This window comes from Sorex araneus, chromosome 3 (assembly GCF_027595985.1).
Source record: "Sorex araneus isolate mSorAra2 chromosome 3, mSorAra2.pri, whole genome shotgun sequence".
NCBI lineage: Eukaryota > Metazoa > Chordata > Mammalia > Eulipotyphla > Soricidae > Sorex > Sorex araneus.
This window is the reverse complement of record NC_073304.1, coordinates 220,089,848-220,106,945: the sequence shown is the minus strand read 5'-3', so window position 1 is coordinate 220,106,945 and position 17,098 is coordinate 220,089,848. Positions and strand designations below refer to the sequence as shown.

The following is a 17,098-nucleotide window of genomic DNA, read 5'->3' as shown; positions in this document are numbered from 1 at the left end:
AATGTAATGGCCCCCACAAAATAAAAACGAAAAGCCACAATTTGGAATAATTGCCTGCTGTTGGCCAGCACTGAGCCCCACCCGGCTGGGGTGGGGGGGCGGGAAGGACCCCTCCCCTAGCCTGACTTGGTGGTGAAGACCGCCAGGCCCTGCTGCCCCGAGGGCACCACCGCCAACGCCTCCACCTCCCCTCCGCCCCGAGTGGGCTTCTGGAAATGGACCTCCAGGATGTCGTGCAGCTCCGCGCCGTCCAGGACATCGGGAATGTTGAGCACCAGCACTGACTTGTCTGCTAGCTGGGACTGGATCTGGAAAAGGAGCGGGGACAGAGTCAAGGGCTCCTGGGAGTCGGGCTGTGGGCAGAACTTGGGCTGGATGGCCAGGGTGGGCAGTGGAGGCCAGGAGAAACTGGCTAGGCGGGCTCATGAGATTCAGCACTCTGACAACTTCTTTGGGGACTCTGACAACATCCTTCCCGGCAGCCAGGATGCCCGACCCCGCTGCCCACCCACTTACCTCGGCCTTCTCCACCTTCCCACTCATGTAGGGAGAGATTCGCAGGGCCACCTCCTGCGTGCCCAGTGGGACCGTGAACCGACCCATCCGGCACAGGCGCTGGGCCACTGTGGGGAGGGGACAGGAGCCGTTAGCGTCCGGGGCATCCCAAGACCTGAGGCCCTTGCACCCTGGCTTGTGGCCGGGACCCTACCTTCCTCCTCCGAAAATTCCAGCATGACCCCCCCTGGTAGCAGTTCTCGCGCTTCCACATCACCACCCCCGTTCTTGCTCTTGCCGAAGAAGATCTCCAGCTTGTCCAGAAGCTCCTCCTCGCTCAACTTGAGTCCAGCAGGAAAGCCACTGACCAGCACCCTCTGGCTGTTCATCTTACTGGACACCTGAGAGAGGCAGGAGAGTGGTCTCAGGACCCCTGCACTTGCCATGCGCAGGGGCAGGCACCGCCTGCCTGTCCCAGGGTTCAGCCTCTCATCACCTCGATAGAGGTCACCAGGGGCAGCTCCAAGGGCTCGACCTGCACCCGCAGATGGCATTCTTCTAGGTCGATCTGGTGCTCCCTCCTTTGCAGTATCCGCTCAGCCACTGGGGGTGCAGGAGGTAGGGTGAGTCCTGGGAAGTCCCCAGTTTCGTCCAGCTCACCCTTATTTTATTTTTTTGTCTTTTTCGCTCACACCTGGCTCTGCTCAGGGCTTTCTCCTGGCTTTGCACTCAGGAATTCTACCTAGCAGTGCTTGAGGCCCATATGAGAGGCTGGGGATCGAACTCAGGTCAGCTATGTGCAAGGCCAATGCCCTCCCTGCTGTACTATCACTCCAGCCACTCATCCTTTTTTTATTTCTTTTGTGGTTTGGGGGTCACACCTGGTGGCACTCAGGGCTTACTGCTAGCTCTGCGCTCAGGAATCACTCCTGGTTGGTTTCAGAAACCATATGGGGTACCAGGCACAGAATCCAGGTCAGTTGCATGCAAGGAAAGTGCCCTACTAGCTTTACTATCACTCCAGTCCTAGGGATAACTCCTGGCAATATGGAGATAACCATATTGCCAGGGGACCATATGGAGTCCCTGAGGTTGAACCCGGGTCGGCGGTGTGCAATGCAAATGCCCTACTGCTATACTATCGCTTCAGTCCCTTTGCTCACCCATGGGGTCATCAAAGGTGACCAGTGCAGAGCCCCCGGACAGAGGGTAGCATATCCTCGGGTTAGAAATCACAGTCTTCGACTCTTCCCTTTCCTGCTGAGTGTGTCCTTGAGTGCGTCCTCGGAACACCAAGGGGACCTCAGGCACCGGAAAGGGGACCTAGAAGTAAGGATGGTTAGAGGATGCCTTCAGGGGGTATGGACGATCCCCTGACTCTCTCCTGAAGGCAAGGGGTCCCAGTCCCGTGAGGCTGGTGACTGAGAGGCGTTGGAAACATGAGGCGAGTCTGGCCCTCCTGGCAGCCACTGCACAGATCTGTCCTTATTCAGGCTGTGAGGTCGGGAGTTCTTCTGCCTTCCAGAGCAGCAACAGGTTCAGAGAGTTGAAGCAACATGCTCAAGTCACAGGGCCAGGAAGTGACAGAGCCAGGAGTGACATGAACTCCCCTGCTGTTCCCTGACCACACCCCTGCACCCGGCTTACCTTGTCTTGCAGGTCTTTGAGCTCCTTGCGTCTCTGCTGCAGCTCCTGGAGACACGTCTGGAGCTTGGCCTGCTCCCGGCGAAGGGCCTTGAGGGCCTGTTGGAACAGAGGGAACAAGGAGACACCCTTTGCAGAGCATGAATGAGCCCGGGGAAGGGGCACCAGTGAACACGAGGTCTGTCATTTATTAAACACTATATCCCAGGGACTGGGCTAAGCCCTTCCCCCTTTCGCGGGGTGGGGCTGGGCTCCACCTGTGATGCTCCCAGGAGCCATCCCAGCCTATTTCTGTCTCTGTGCTCAGGTGTGACCCTTAGTGGTGTTTGGGGGGAACCATATGCAGTGGCCGGGGTCTGCTGCATGCAAGGCCTCACCTCTCCTTCAGCCCTTGATGTGGACGATGTCGTTCCAGACTCAGACCAATCCTAGGACACAAATAGCCACTTCCTTGGTTTTCTGAATGGGGAGCTCGGATAGGCTCAGTGACCTGCACACACCACTGGGCTCTGGGCAGCCTGACTCCAAGCTGGGATCCTGTGTATCATCGTGGACAGGACCAGGTGTCACTGACCCCACCTCTCCCAGCTCGTCCCCTCACTGCCTCCTTTCCTCTGTATCAAGTGGGTTTTCACCAGGGTGTGATTTGAGCAGAGAGAGAGCGAGAGAAATGAAAACTGACAGTAGAATGACACAGGGGATAGGAGTCAAGGCACCTTTGTGGCATGAAGTGGACATTGGCCAGCAAAGACATCTTGTGCAAAGGGCGTCTGACAAACAAGGTTTGTTCAGAGAAGTGTGAGCCCACTGGGAGGAGGGGACTGGTCCTGTCATCTCTGTATGCTCAGTGTTCTGTTCCATAGCACAAAACAGACCTTCAGTAAATATGTATTGCCTGTGTCAACGAATGAAGTGAAGGAATGAAACGTAGGGAGCATATGACAGAGGGCTTTGAAGAAATACAGTGTGAGTTTGAATTTAAGCAGAAGAAAACTACAACTTAGGGGCCAAGAAAATACTATGGCCAACCTGTGGTTCAATCCCTAACACTTCACCTGGTTCCCCAAGTCCAGGAGTCCCTGAGCACAGAGCCAGGAATTAAGTCCTGAGCACAGCAGCTGGATGTGGCTCAAAACAAAAACAACAGAGGGGGGCTGGAGCGATAGCACAGCAGGTAGGGCATTTGCCTTGCATGCGGCCAATGCAGGTTCGATTCTCAGCATCCCATATGGTCCCCTGAGCACCGCCAGGGGTAATTCCTGAGTGCAGAGCCAGGAGTAACCCCTGTGCATCGCTGGTTGTGACCCAAAAAGCAAAAAATAAATAAATAAAAACAACAGAGGGTCGGAGTGACTGATCGTGCATAAGGTAGGGCATTTGTTTTGCACATAGCAGAACCTGGGTTCAATCCCCGGCATCCCATATGGTCTCCCAAGCACTGCCAGGAGTGATTCCTGAGTGCAGAGCCAGGAGGAACCCTTAAGTTTTGCTTTTGGTTAAACAAAAAAAAAAAAAAGAAAAGAAAAGAAAAAAGGAAGAAGACAAAAAAACCCAAACTAGCTGGTGGATACTGAAAAAGGTACCTCAGGGGCTGGAGAGCTAGCACAGCGGGTATGGCGTTTGCCTTGCACTCGGCCGACCCAGGTTCGATTCCCAGCATCCCATATGGTCCCCTGAGCACCGCCAGGGATAATTCCTGAGTGCAGAGCCAGAGTGGCCCCTGTGCATTGCCAGGTGTGACCCAAAAAAGCCAAAAAAATAATAATAATGAAAAAGGTACTCACCCACCAGTTTTGCTTATGGGCCACACCCATAAGTTTAGGGCTTGCTTTGGGGTGTGTGCTTAGGGATCACTCCTGGCAGAGCTGGTGGGGGATGGCATATGGGGTTCCAGGGATTGAACCCAAGCTGGCTGCATGCATCCCTACCTGCTGCACTATCGCTCTAGCCCCTAGATGTTGAAGTCTTATCTCAAGGACAACATGCTACTCACACCTGCAGCATTCCCTGCCTTAGGCCTCCAAAGCATAACTGTGGGCCTTGATCAGCCAAGTTGCTGGCGATTTGCCAGGAGGCAGCCGAAGAGAAAAATTTCCTGACTTCTTCTGTTTGTTTTTTTGTTTTGTTTTGTTTTTTGCTTTTTGGTGACACCCAGCGATGAACAGGAGTTATTCCTGGCTCTGCACTCGCACTCAGGAATTACTCCTGATGGTACTCGGGGGACTATATGGGATGCTGGGAATCGAACCCAGGTCGGCCACGTGCAAGGCAAACGCCCTACCCGCTGTGCTATCGCTCCAGCCCCTCCTGATTTCTTTTGAGTGTTAAGTTTCTCTTCTGTTGAAGATATCCTACTTGTCAAAATTACATAAGCCTGTGTTTAAACTGAGAAGAAGCTAAAAAGTGTGCTGTCGTACATGCACTCAGAGCAGCCCCGAAACTAGGGGGGAAAAAAATAGAGAAGTGATTAATTTTAGTTACCAAGAAGTTGAGGATCTAGTGCTTCTCAGTGCCGGTTAGATGCCATCGGTGAGCCAGTGGGCCCATGTAGACTGGGAATGGTGGGGAGACAGACATGCTGGAGAACAGACGTACCCCACAAAGTGGCAACCTCATCTCAGCTCTACCTAGCTCTGCCAAAGGGGAGCATGGCTCCAGCACCCTACATCCTCCTCTTACATCTTCCTGGCCAGGCCTATCTGTTTTCACTCTTGGTCTAATTACGCTCATTACTTGAAAAATCTAGTCCCGGAAATGCTATTTAAGAAATAACTTTTTTTTGGCTGGAGCAATAGCACAGTCAGTAGAGCATTTGTCTTGCACGCTGCCGACCCGGGTTTGATTCCGAGCATCCCATATGGTCCCCTGAGCACCGCCAGGAGTAATTCCTGAGTGCAGAGCCAGGAGTAACCCCTGTGCATTGCCAGGTGTGACCCAAAAAGAAAAAAAAAAAAGGAAATAACTTTTTAAAGAAGTAAATAAGGCTGGAGAGATATTACCAGGGTTATTGTGCTTCCCTGGCACACGGTCAACTCTGAATAGATCCCCAGTGCTGCATATGACCCCCTGAGAATCCTTGGAGTGATCCCTGAGCACAGAGCCAGGAGTAAACCCTGAATACCACTGAATGTGGCCCAACTCCCCACCCTAGAGACAAATACAATTTTTTTTTTCTTTTTGGGTCACACCTGGAGATGCAACAGGGGTTACTCCTGGCTTTAGCACTCAGGAATTACTCCTGGCAGTGCTCAGGGGACCATATGGGATGCTGGGAAATGAACCCAGGTCGGCCACGTGCAAGGCAAATGCCCTACCCGCTGTACTATGGCTCCAGCCCTGAGACAAATACAATTTTTTTTTTCTTTTTGCTTTTTGGGTCACACCCAGCGATGCTCAGGGGTTACTCCTGGCTTTGCACTCAGGAATTACTCCTGGCGGTGCTTGGGGGACCATATGGGATGCTGGGGATCGAACCCGGGTCGGCCGCGTGCAAGGCAAACGCTCTACCCGCTGTGCTATTGCTCCGGCCCCGAGACAAATACAATTTTTACAACTCAGCTTTTTAATTTTTTTTCCTAGTGTTAGGGATCAAACCCAGGGCCTCACACATGCAGAGCATGTGTTGTACTGCTAGTCACATCTCAGACCATAGTGAGTTTAATTTACTTATTTTTAATATTTTTTGGGGGGTAGGGGGGTCATAGCTAGCTGTGTTCAGTGGCTACTCTCAGCTTGATGCCCAGGGGAACCAAGCAGTGGTTCAAATATGGAGTTTTCACATGCAAAGCAAACCCGCCAGCTCTTTGAATCATTCCCCAGAGCCTGAAGTAGAAACTTTTTGTTTTGTTTTGTTTGATTTGGGAGCCACATCTGGTGGTGCTCAGGGCTTACTTCTTCTGTGCCTGGGATCAAGCGAGGATCAGTCATATGCAAGGCAAGCACCTTAATCCCTGTACAATCTCCCCAGTACCATAGCATATATACATATATATATATATATATATTTTTTTTTTGCTTTTTGGGTCACACCCAGCGATGCTCAGGGGTTACTCCTGGCTCTGCACTCAGGAATTACTCCTGGTGGTGCTTGGGGGACCATATGGGATGCCGGGGATCGAACCCGGGTCGGCCGAGTGCAAGGTAAACGCCCTACCCGCTGTGCTATCACTCCGGCCCCTATTTTTTTTTCTTTAATTAAAAAAATTTTAAATTAAAAAAAATTTTATTGAATCACCGTGAGATAGTTATAAGCTTTCATGTTTGGGTTACAATCACTGTCACTGTCACTGTCATTCCGTTGCTCATCGATTTGTTTGAGCAGGCACCAGTAACGTCTCTCATTGACAGACTTATTATTACTGTCTTTGGCATATCCAAGATGCCACGGGTAGCTTGCCAGGCTCTGCCGTGCGGGCGTGATACTCTCGGTAGCTTGCTGGGCTCTCTGAGAGGGGCGGAGGAATCGAACATGGCTCGGTCACGTGAAAGGCAGACGCCCTACCGCTATGCTATTGCTCCGGCCCGCATTACAATCACACAATGATCAAACATCCATCCCTCCACCAGTGTAGCAGATATTTTTTTAAAGCACTTTGATACTCAACCACTATAGCAGATTTAATTATTTTTTCATAGTAGATTTTTAATTTTGTTTTGGGGCCACACCCGACAATGCTCAGGGGTTACTCCTGGCTCTGCACTCAGGAATTACTCCTAGTGGTGCTTATGGAACCATATGAAATGCCAAGGGATCAAACCTGGGTCAGCCACATACAAGGCAAGCGCCCTACCTGCTGTACTATCACTCCAGTCCTAGATTTTAAATCTTATTTATGGAGGGGGTGTGTTTGAGGGTCCCAATGGAGATGCTCAAGAACTATACCTAGCTCTGTGCTCAGAAGTGACCCCTGGCAGTGCTCAGTGGACCATATGTGGTGCCAGGGATTCAAATGAATGTCACAGCTGATACAGTTGCATATAAGGCACTGTACCTCCTGTACTATCTCTCTGGCCTCATAGCAGAATCTTTTTTAAGAAGTACCCGAGCAGAGGTATTTGGCTTTGATACCAGCAGGAAATGGCAATTGAGGGAAGATTTCTAGAGTGGGGAATGAAGTGGTAGAGTGCTTAAGGAGATTATTAGTCTGACTATTGGGGCAGGATAAGTAGGAGATGTGAGAATGTGGAGTCAGGGAAGTAAATCTGGGCTTCTCCTTCTATATCCATGGATTTGTCAGGATCGGACCTGAGTCTTGAGCAGGGAGCACAAAAGTGCTCGTATTCTGGGGCCAGAGAGATAGTACAATGGGTAGTGCGCTTGTCTTGCACATGGCTGATCTCTGGTACCCCATGTGGTCCCCAGAGCCCACGAGGAGTGATCCAGGAGTGATTCCAAAAATAAGCCCTGAGCACAACCAGGTGTGGCCCCAAAACAAATAAATAAAAGGAGCTGGTGTTCACAGGGAAGGCTGCAGCCTCAATGCCTGTGTGTTTCATGGAGACGGAGCAGAACGACCTGAAGACTGATGCCAGGGTTACAGACTCAGCATTGGAGAGTTTGTTTAACTCCATGATCGTCCTGTCACCAACTCCCAAACTCTGTCTTAAAGGATCCTCTTCTTCTTATGTCATATTTGATTATCTGACTACCGGGATCAAACCCAGGTATCACACACTGGAGGCGTGAGCTCTACAGCTGAGCCACATTCTAGCTTTTTTGTTGTTGTTGTTTGATTTTGGGGCCATACCCAGCGGTGCTCAGGGCTTACTCCTGGCTCTGAGCACAGGAATCACTCCTGGCAGGGCTTGGGGGGACCATTTGGGGTTCCGTGAACGAAACCTGGATCAGTCTTGTGCAAGGCAAGTGCCCTACCTGCTCTTCTAGGAGATTCTTAGAACATTACAGGCTGACAGTAGCCCCTTATTGAGTTCAAGTATTTATAGTAGATACGCTAGATATTTACCTCCTGATAACACGATCTGTAAAGGCAAGCCAGTGTGATCCATACAACTTTGAATACTGGGAGACTATCACTGTATCACTGTCATCCCATTGTTCATCGATTTACTCGAGCAGGCGCCAGTAACGTCTCCACTGGTCCCAGCCCTGAGATTTTAGCAGCCTCTCCTTACTCATTTTTCCCAACAATTGGAGGCTCTTTTCAGGGTCAGGGGAATGAGACCTGTTATTGTTACTGTATTTGGCATATGGAATACGCCACAGGGAGCTTGCCAGGCTCTTCCGTGATCTTCCCTAATACTACCAGGAGTAATCCCTGAGCACCACCCAGAATCCAAAATACACAGCTGGAACGATTATTACAAGCAGGTAGGCCATCTGCCTTGCACATGACTGGGAGACTATACATTTTAGATACCTAAACAGATCGACAGCAGCACATGCCACTGGTGGCTCACACTTGGATGTGGCTTTCATTAAAACAAGCTGCAGCACTGGTGTCAATAATTAAGGGTAAATTAAGAATTTAAGGTGAGAAGAAAACAGAATTTAAGGTGGGGGCTGGTGAGTACAGCGGGTAAGGCATTTGCCCTGCATGAAGCCAACCGGAGTTCAATCCTAGCACTCCAGACGATCCCCGAGCACCTCTAAGAATTATCCCTGAGGACAGAGCCAGGAGGAATCTCTGAGCACAGCCCGATGTGGCCACTATCTCACCAAGAAGGCGCTTTAAGGTCCTAGGTAGTACAGGAGGCTGGGCACTTGTCTTGCATGCAGTTGGCTCTGGTTTTATTCCTCTCAGTTTCCAGGACATCACCAGGAGTCAGCCCTAAGTCCAGAGGCTGGAGTAAACCTAATCATAGCTGGGCGTGGCCACTCAAAATAAAGCAAAAACAAAAACCCCGAAGGACATATACCCTTTACAGAAGATCATGGGTAAGTTATATGATTACCTGTCCTTAGTTTTCTCATCTGTAAAATGGGCATAATCACAGGTTTCCTCTTTATATAATTTTATTTGGAGCAGTGGTACTTGGTACGTATAAGTTTTACATTAAATGCTTTCTATTTTGGGGGGCCTGGAGAAAGCTCTATGAAGTGAGGTGAGGTGAGGTGAGACCCATGAGGCCACCAGTTTCATCCCAGCAACACCACATGTGGCCAACTGCAATTCAACAGCTCTGCTCTTTGGCATCCCCAACACCACACAGTGTGTGGCCTCCAGAAAGCACCACAACCAAGTGTGTATGAGTCCCATCATCACAGAAAGAACAACAATAAAAAGGGTCAAAAGTTATAAATCAATCAGGGGCTAGAGCAATAGTACAGCGGGTAGGGCGTTTGCCTTGCACGCGGCTGACCCGGGTTCGATTCCCAGCATCCCATATGGTCCCCTGAGCACTGCCAGGAGTAATTCCTGAGTGCAGAGACAGGAGTAACCCCTGTGCATCGCCGGGTGTGACCCCAAAAAAAAAAAAGAAAAAAGAGAGAAGTGTCATTATCATCCCCATGATAGAGAAAAGGAAATGGGACATTAGAGGTTAATAACTTTCCATAGTTACAAAATTAAGGAACCGGGACTTGGAACCAGGTGGGGTGGTTTATTTCTTGGGTGGGGAGGGTGTAGGCGGTCACACCCAGTAGTTTATTTACTCCTAGCTCTGTGCTCAGAAATCACTTCTGGTGAGTCCCGCAGACGCTGGGGCTCAAACCCGGGTCAGCCACATGAAAGGCAAGTACCTTACCTGCTGGACCTGCCATACTATCTCTGACTCACTTTTATCTAATCTTTCGATTTTCAGGACATACCTGGCAGTGCTCAAGGCTTAACTCCCTGGCTCTGGGCTCAGAGATCAATACGGGTGGGGCTTGGGCGAACCACATGGAGTGTGGGCATTGGGCCCCTTTGGTGCTTGCAAGGTGAGCACTTTACCTTCTGTATTAACTCTCCAGCCCCATTCCCCTGTCATTTTTAATGGTATGCTGATTTTTTTCTTCTTTTTGGGTCACACCCAGTACAATGCAAACACCCTACCTGCTGTGCTATAGCTCCAGCTCCTGTTATGCTAATTTTTATCTTGGGGTTTATGGGGCCAGTGACACTGAGGGTTACCCCAGGCTCTGTGCTCTGGGGTAGCTGCAGGTGGCCCTTGGGCATCCATGTGGTGCTGAAGTTTGAGTCTGCTCAGTGAAAGTAAAGCAGGCACCTTAACTCTAACCCCTGTACTCTCTCTCTCTCTCTCTGGGTCCCGAGTGCTTTTTTCCCTCTTTAGGGCCACACCTGGAGGTACTCAGATTTCACACCTGAGGGGCCTGAGGGCCCCTGTGTGATGCTGGGCATAAAACTCAGATCCACAGTGACCACGGCAAGCATCCTACATGCTGTACTATTGCTCCAGCCCTAGAGTGTGTAATTCTTCAATTCTGAGTCATAGAATCCTGAGTACCTAAGGGAAACTATGGACTTTTGAACAAAATTGCACATTATCACAGAATTCACAAGCTCTGGAGGTGTAGGTTTTAGGGGTATTAATCTTTGTAGCAAGGGGTTGGCTAGGGGACCAACTCCACAAGGCAGAGGAGACACAGCTCGATTCTCAGGCTAGAGGGGTGCTCCTGCGCTTCTCCCCTCCCCACTCTCCTCACTTACCACATCGTGGTTTGCTGACATGAGTAGCAGTTGTTTGGTGAGATCCGAGAGTTCAAACACCAAGTGACAGGTCACCGGGATTCAGCTCTGGTAAATTCGGAGAGGTTCGGCCCTTAGCAGGGCCCTGATCTCAATTTCACTTCCACTTTCATTTCTGGGAAACAGCCTGCCTTCCGGGGCTGGCTCCAGTCTCTCAGCCACTCTCCACCCCTGGGAGGAGTCTGAGTCCCTCCTTTATTTCCTCTAGCTCTGAAGCCTCCCAAGGTGGGTGACACCACCTCTGGTCAGGGCTGGAACCTCCCAGGGTGTCTATAGTAGCCTCAAAAGCTGTTTGCTGGGGCTGGAGCGATAGCACAGAGGGTAGGGCGTTTGCCGACCCGGGTTCAAATCCCAGCATCCCATATGGTCCCCTGAGCACCGCCAGGGGTGATTCCTGAGTGCATGAGCCAGGAGTGACCCCTGTGTATTGCCAGGTGTGACCCAAAAAGAAAAAAAAAAAAAAAGCTGTTTGTTTCCTTAAAGTGTGTGTGTGTGGGTTAGGGAGGGGTGAGGGCTATGATATCAATGATCAATTTTTTTCTTTTTCTGAAAAGGGGGCGGTAGCCATATAAACTTGGGAACCTCTTCAAGTTCAGGAGAACCTACCAATAAGCAAACTCCAGCTTTAGGCTTTCAGCACCAGTCAGTTATTAATTCAGGTCATCTCAGCTAAACCCATTTTAGAATTGTTTTATGGGTGCTCAGGGGACCATATGGGTTGCCAGGGATTGAACCAAAACGTAAGGCAAACACCCTACCCACTCCAGCCTTGTAACTGAGATTATAAACTGAGGTAAAGAGAAGTGCAGAAACTTGCCAAGGCCACACTACTAGAAGTTTGGTCATATCCAAGTCTTAGGACAGCATCTGAACCTGGGCCTTGAGGCTATAAAAATCATCTAAGAGGGAAGGAGCTAGTTTTTGTTTTGAGGTCCATGCAGTGCTGGGGCCCGGCATGCAAAGCATGTATTTTAGCTCTTTGGATTCTTCTCCTGGCACAAGAACTCCAATGCTCAGCTAAGGGATGTAAATTGTTCCAAACCGTGGTTAAACTGGACAAGCTTTCCCATCTCAATAATGCACAGTACTTGGGGCTGGAGCAATAGCACAGCGGGTAGGGCGTTTGCCTTGCACGCGACCGACCCGGGTTCAATTCCCAGCATCCCATATGGTCCCCTGAGCACCGCCAGGAGTAATTCCTGAGTGCAGAGCCAGGAGTAACCCCTGTGCATCGCTAGGTGTGACCCAAAAAGCAAAAATAATAATAATAATGCACAGTACTTAAGAATCAATTAAATACAAAATGTATAAAGCTCAGGGCATGTTTCCTTTTTTTCCTGATTTTATAACTTTATTAAGTCATCAGTTTAGTTACATTCAGTATTCCAATACCAATCTCACCACCATTATTTCTGATTTTCCCAATCACCCCTTAAGCCTGCCCCCATAGCAGGCCCTCAATAATTTATACTACTTGCTATAATTTGCTAAGAGGATCATCAAAAATGAATGGAGCCATTAAGCCCTTAGGGGAGAGATTACTAAGATATTGCTACAAGTTAAGCCTTCTGTGTTTATATTTTGTTAAGATTGGTTGCCTTCTATATTACATCCTATCCACTCTGGTGTGCTATTCCTGGTTTATCAGTGGTGTCAAGTTTGAGATGTCACTCAGCCGTGAATGCTATTGTGTGCTCCAAATTTTTTGACAGGATCAAACAGCTGGAGCTACACTTGAACAGTGGGTGGCAGCTTTGGGGCATGTGTGTGACTGATAGGACTTCCATAAGTACAGTGAGATAGGGGAGGTAGCCCATCCCTGTTTCCATGAAAGAGATTTCAACAACAGAACCTGCATACCTGTTTTTCAACAGGTTAATTTCTAGATGAGGCTCATAGAGTCCAGCCGGGAACATGGCAGCAATCGTGGAATGTGGGTTTTGGCTGCCTGCGCAGGGGCTAGGCTCACCCACCCCCTCTGGGGTGCCCAAGACGACCTTGTGTGGGGTCTGGGAGAATTCTGCCCAGGGACTCTTCCCTAAGGCTTTCATTTAGTTTAGGATCCTTCAGGTAACTCACTGGGTCTGGGGATGTCACTCAACAGTGTTCAAGCTCCTGCTGTATTGAGGCAGAGTTGGGTTTCGAGTGACAAAGTGTGGGACTCAGTGAAGAAAAGCTGAGCCCTCTTTCCTGTCTCATTCTTAGCACAAGAGTGCTGTGATCTGGGAAACAGGCCTGTCTAAATCCTACTCCACTTAGTGGCATACCAGCTGGGCCTGAGAGCTCGTCATCAGTGTGGCAGTTAACAATCTAGAGTGAACTGGCAAGCATCTTGCCTAGAATTGTGGGGACAACAGTACCCACGCTCCCTGAACCCTACCCTTTACCAGCCCACCATACAGACAAATCTCTAGTGTAGTTTTCACTGAAATAATTTTTTTGTGGATCACATCCCGATCATGCTCAGGGACGCTGGGGATCAAACCCCAGCTGGCTGCACGAGAGGCAAATGCCCTTTCCTCTCCAGCAAATTCTAACTCACAAGGTGGGGCTCTCAACCACCTGGATGCTAAAATTTGAGAACCTCCAGCTAATGGCTCTCCCCCAATATAAACAGTACCCAGAGGACTTGGGCTGACACATTGCAACATGGGGAGGACAGATTCAATCTTGGTGTCACACAATGGTACTTTTGAGAAAATAGACTGCAACTTGCCTAAAGGCAGCAGATTAAGGGAGTGTTAGTTTATAGAAGTAGCTCCCCGCCCCATATCCAGTGGGTGACCAGAGGCCATTCCAGGCTCTGTGCTCAAGTGATCCCTGGCTGTGCTAAGGGACCTTATACACTATCTGGAATCTGAAATGGGGTTAGCTGCATGCAAGTCTAGTGCCTTAACCCTGTGCTGTCTCTCCAGCCCCAGACTTAATCTTTGCTTCCCACAGCCTTTCATTCACCACCCACATCTTTTGTGATGTAAACATTCTGCATTAACAGCCTCAGATGTGGAAAAAGACAGACACAATCTTGATTTGACTTTTTAATGATTGAAACATTTAAAACCGGAGCTTCTGGAAGAACCATTTGTTCTTGCCCGTCTTGTATCTAAATGGAAAAAAAGGGACACCAATGAGAGGAATATGGAGGCAAAATCCTGTCGGGGAAAAAAATGAAACCACACCCCACCTAAACACCCCAAAGCTTACTAACCTCTCCTCGAACTTGACCTTGGCCTCTCTCCGAGCTTTGCGTTTAAGAGCTGGGTCTCTGAAGACATCCTTGTTGAGGATGGTTTTGTCCAAGGGGATGTCCACGGAGTACCTGGAAACAACGATGTGGATGTAGCTAGCATCAGCCTGTGTAGTCATAATATCATGCAGCCCCTCCTAGGTGCCTGGGGTGTCAGAGTTTGACTCCATCGGCCCATCACTAATATTTGTGTCAAAATTCTAATATTCTTTGAAATCCCCCAGTTCTAGCTCCCTCCGATCTTATCCACTGGAAAAATGTCTTTTCTGTAGTTTTCCACAAGTACTTGTTGGGGTAAACACCCATCACTTTATCAGCCCACACAATCATCTATCAGGGCAATAACCCATCACAGGGTCAGTCTCATCACAGCGGGCGGGGAAACAATATCCCTGCACGGGTGTTTATAACACCATTCATAGGTCAAATAATATAGGCAGGTGGACAAGAAGCACATGCACCTGCCCACTCCTGTATCAGGGCCTTATACTTCACTGGCCTTATGGTCTGTGGGCCACATGCATGTTGCACGTACCACATAATTATGACACAAATCAGGATTTTTTTTTTTGCTTTTTGGGTCACATCTGGCCATGCTCAGGGGACCATATGGGATGCTGGGAATTGAACTGGGGTTGGCCATATGCAAGGCAGATGCCCTACCCACTTGCTGTGCTATCACTGCAGCCCCAAGAATCAGGAATTTAAAAAGCATCTGGCAGCTGAATAGAATTGAGGTAGACTTAAAGGACACACCCAGTAGTGCTCAGGCTGGCTCTGCACCCAGGATCACTCTTGGAGATTGTGGGGGGACATAAAGGGTTCTGGCTATAGAATCAGGACAGCTGCATGCAAAGCAAGCACTTTACCTGCTGTACTAACCCTCTAGCCACAAGACTTGCTTTCTTGACTCACCATATTTGAAAGTTAGAAGGAAGCTGGTGATCATACCTGAGTCTCAGCTACATGCCAGGTAAGTGCCCTACCTGCTATACTATTGTACAGGGTCTACAAAACAATCTTTATACAATGCTTCATCATCACCCCATTGGTGTCCAATTTCCTCAAGTGGTCTCAGCAACATCTCCATCCTGAGATTTTTAGAAGCCCCTCTTTACTCATCCTTCCCAACGGTGCCACACTGGAGGCTCTTTGAGGGTCAGGGGAATGAGACCCATCATTGTTACTGGTTTTGGCATATTATTCTTTTAAACATTGTATATACATATGCCAAAACCAGTATACAATGCTTAAAGGAATATAACAATGCTTAAAAGAATAAAACCCAAATGTGGCCCTGGAGAGATAGTACAACAGGACAGGTACTTGCACGCAACTGACCTGGCACCCCATATTGTCAAGTACTGCCAGGAGTGATCCCTGAGCACCACCGTGCCCTCCCCAAATAAAACCAACCAAATTTGTGGCAGGGGACGAGGGGGGTGTCTGTGGTGTTCTCTGACCTCTTTCAAGGACTTCCAAAACCCTGCCTGGCCAAGTCAGGGAAGCCAAACTGAAAACAGTAACATGGGTCCAAAATGAAAAGGACTTGGAAACTATATGGCCATTTTATAAAGGAGACTCTTGCAGTCATTTTTTTCATTCAATGGCACAGAGGGTAAAGAAAGTCAGTTTCATTCCCATTCTTCTCTTTTTTTTTTTGCCACACCCAGCTGCACTCAGGTTTTGTGCTCAAAGGACCATACGTGGTCCTGGGAACTGAACAGGGATCACCAGCGTACAAGAGCCTCAGCACCTAGCTTATCTCCCCTGATCCCTACCCTGACTTTTGAAAATACTCACCTTGTGGGCATAAGGTGATTATAGTTATAAACTTTCACGAAAGACTTGATCTTGGACCTTTTGGCGATTTTCTTCTTGCCCATGGCAGCTGTCACTTTGCGGGGATAGCGGTCAATCCCAGCCACCAAGGCATGGCTGTAGGGGCGGTCTGAGGTGCCGTCATCAATGTTCTGAAAGAGCAATAATCAATCTGTCAGCAACGAAGGGCCCACTCAGCTCCTATGCTAGATGTTCTTAAGGCCTGTGATAGGAAGGATGGGCCCCCCATCCTCCAAAACCTCGATTACATAGGAAGAAAACCACAAGGCCAGAGCATCTTCCCATCAGAAAGAATCTGCAAAGGCTCTTGCAGGGAAGAAAAAAGCAATTAAGCATGGTCAACATTCATAGTCATTGCTATATGCCAAGCTCTGGTTCTCAGACTTGTAGAGGAAACGGAATCAGGGGTTCCCGGTGTCCCCACAAATAGTATGGGGCCTGTTTACGGGCTGCAAAACAGTGGAACAGTGGAAAGTTGACAGTTAAGGGCGACAACACTGTGACCACGCTGACCAGGATCCATTTCTCTTTGTACTGAACCGGAGCAGCATCACTTACTACCCAACTCAAGTGAGAAGTCGAGCCCAGCTGCAAAGACGGGTTCCAAGCAAGCACTTCACAAGCGCTATTATTACTTAGAAACCCCTTCGGTGGCGAGCTCACTAAGTCTTCGGAATCCGATTCATGTCTGTTTCGTTTTGCAACTCGCTCTCCCAAGCCCTCATGCACTAGCCCGCAGCTGCAGTGCTAACGCACTGAATTCTCCATCTCGAACCGCGCGCTTGCAGCCCTCGGGAACGCGCCCGACCTCGCGGGGCCCGGACCTTACCTTCACGATGACCGCTTTGCGTCCCGAGTAGCGTCCGGCCAGGACCAGCACCACCTTCCCGGGTTTCATGAACTTGCCCATTTCTGCGGGGAGGAAAAAAAAGCCCCTTTAATCGTCCGTCAGGCTGTGGTCGCGAGACTTCAGACTGAGTTCACTGCTGTCGTGGCTGAGGTCGCCCACGAGCCCTGCTTACAGGGCAGAGTTCACGTCGGAGTCGCCAGAGACCGGAGGATGGAAAATATCCAGCACCGTCGCGCAATCAAACCCCCCGGGCCGCGGATGGCGGCGGATTGGAAGACCCTGCCCCAGCCTCAACTCACCGACAGCAACCACTCCGGCCTACAGCAGAAAGGAAGAGCCGGCACTTCCGCTAACCTTTCACCCCCGGAGAAG

General features: G+C 49.5%; 2 protein-coding genes across 2 annotated transcripts; both read right to left on the bottom strand.

Annotated features, from left to right (window-relative positions):
• Positions 1–47: 47 nt before the first annotated feature.
• Positions 48–10,882, bottom strand: IFI35 (interferon induced protein 35). The gene is made up of 7 exons (XM_004608978.2): positions 10,749–10,882; positions 2,143–2,238; positions 1,659–1,818; positions 992–1,098; positions 710–896; positions 517–623; positions 48–308 (listed from the first exon to the last, which is right to left on the bottom strand). The coding sequence occupies exons 1-7, from the start codon at positions 10,767–10,769 to the stop codon at positions 117–119; spliced, it is 870 nt and encodes a 289-aa protein (XP_004609035.2). The 5' UTR covers positions 10,770–10,882; the 3' UTR covers positions 48–116.
• Positions 10,883–13,812: 2,930 nt separating this feature from the next.
• On the bottom strand, positions 13,813–17,098 carry RPL27 (ribosomal protein L27). The gene is made up of 5 exons (XM_004608819.2): positions 17,026–17,098; positions 16,706–16,788; positions 15,838–16,007; positions 13,996–14,106; positions 13,813–13,890 (listed from the first exon to the last, which is right to left on the bottom strand). The coding sequence occupies exons 2-5, from the start codon at positions 16,784–16,786 to the stop codon at positions 13,842–13,844; spliced, it is 411 nt and encodes a 136-aa protein (XP_004608876.1). The 5' UTR covers positions 16,787–16,788; positions 17,026–17,098; the 3' UTR covers positions 13,813–13,841.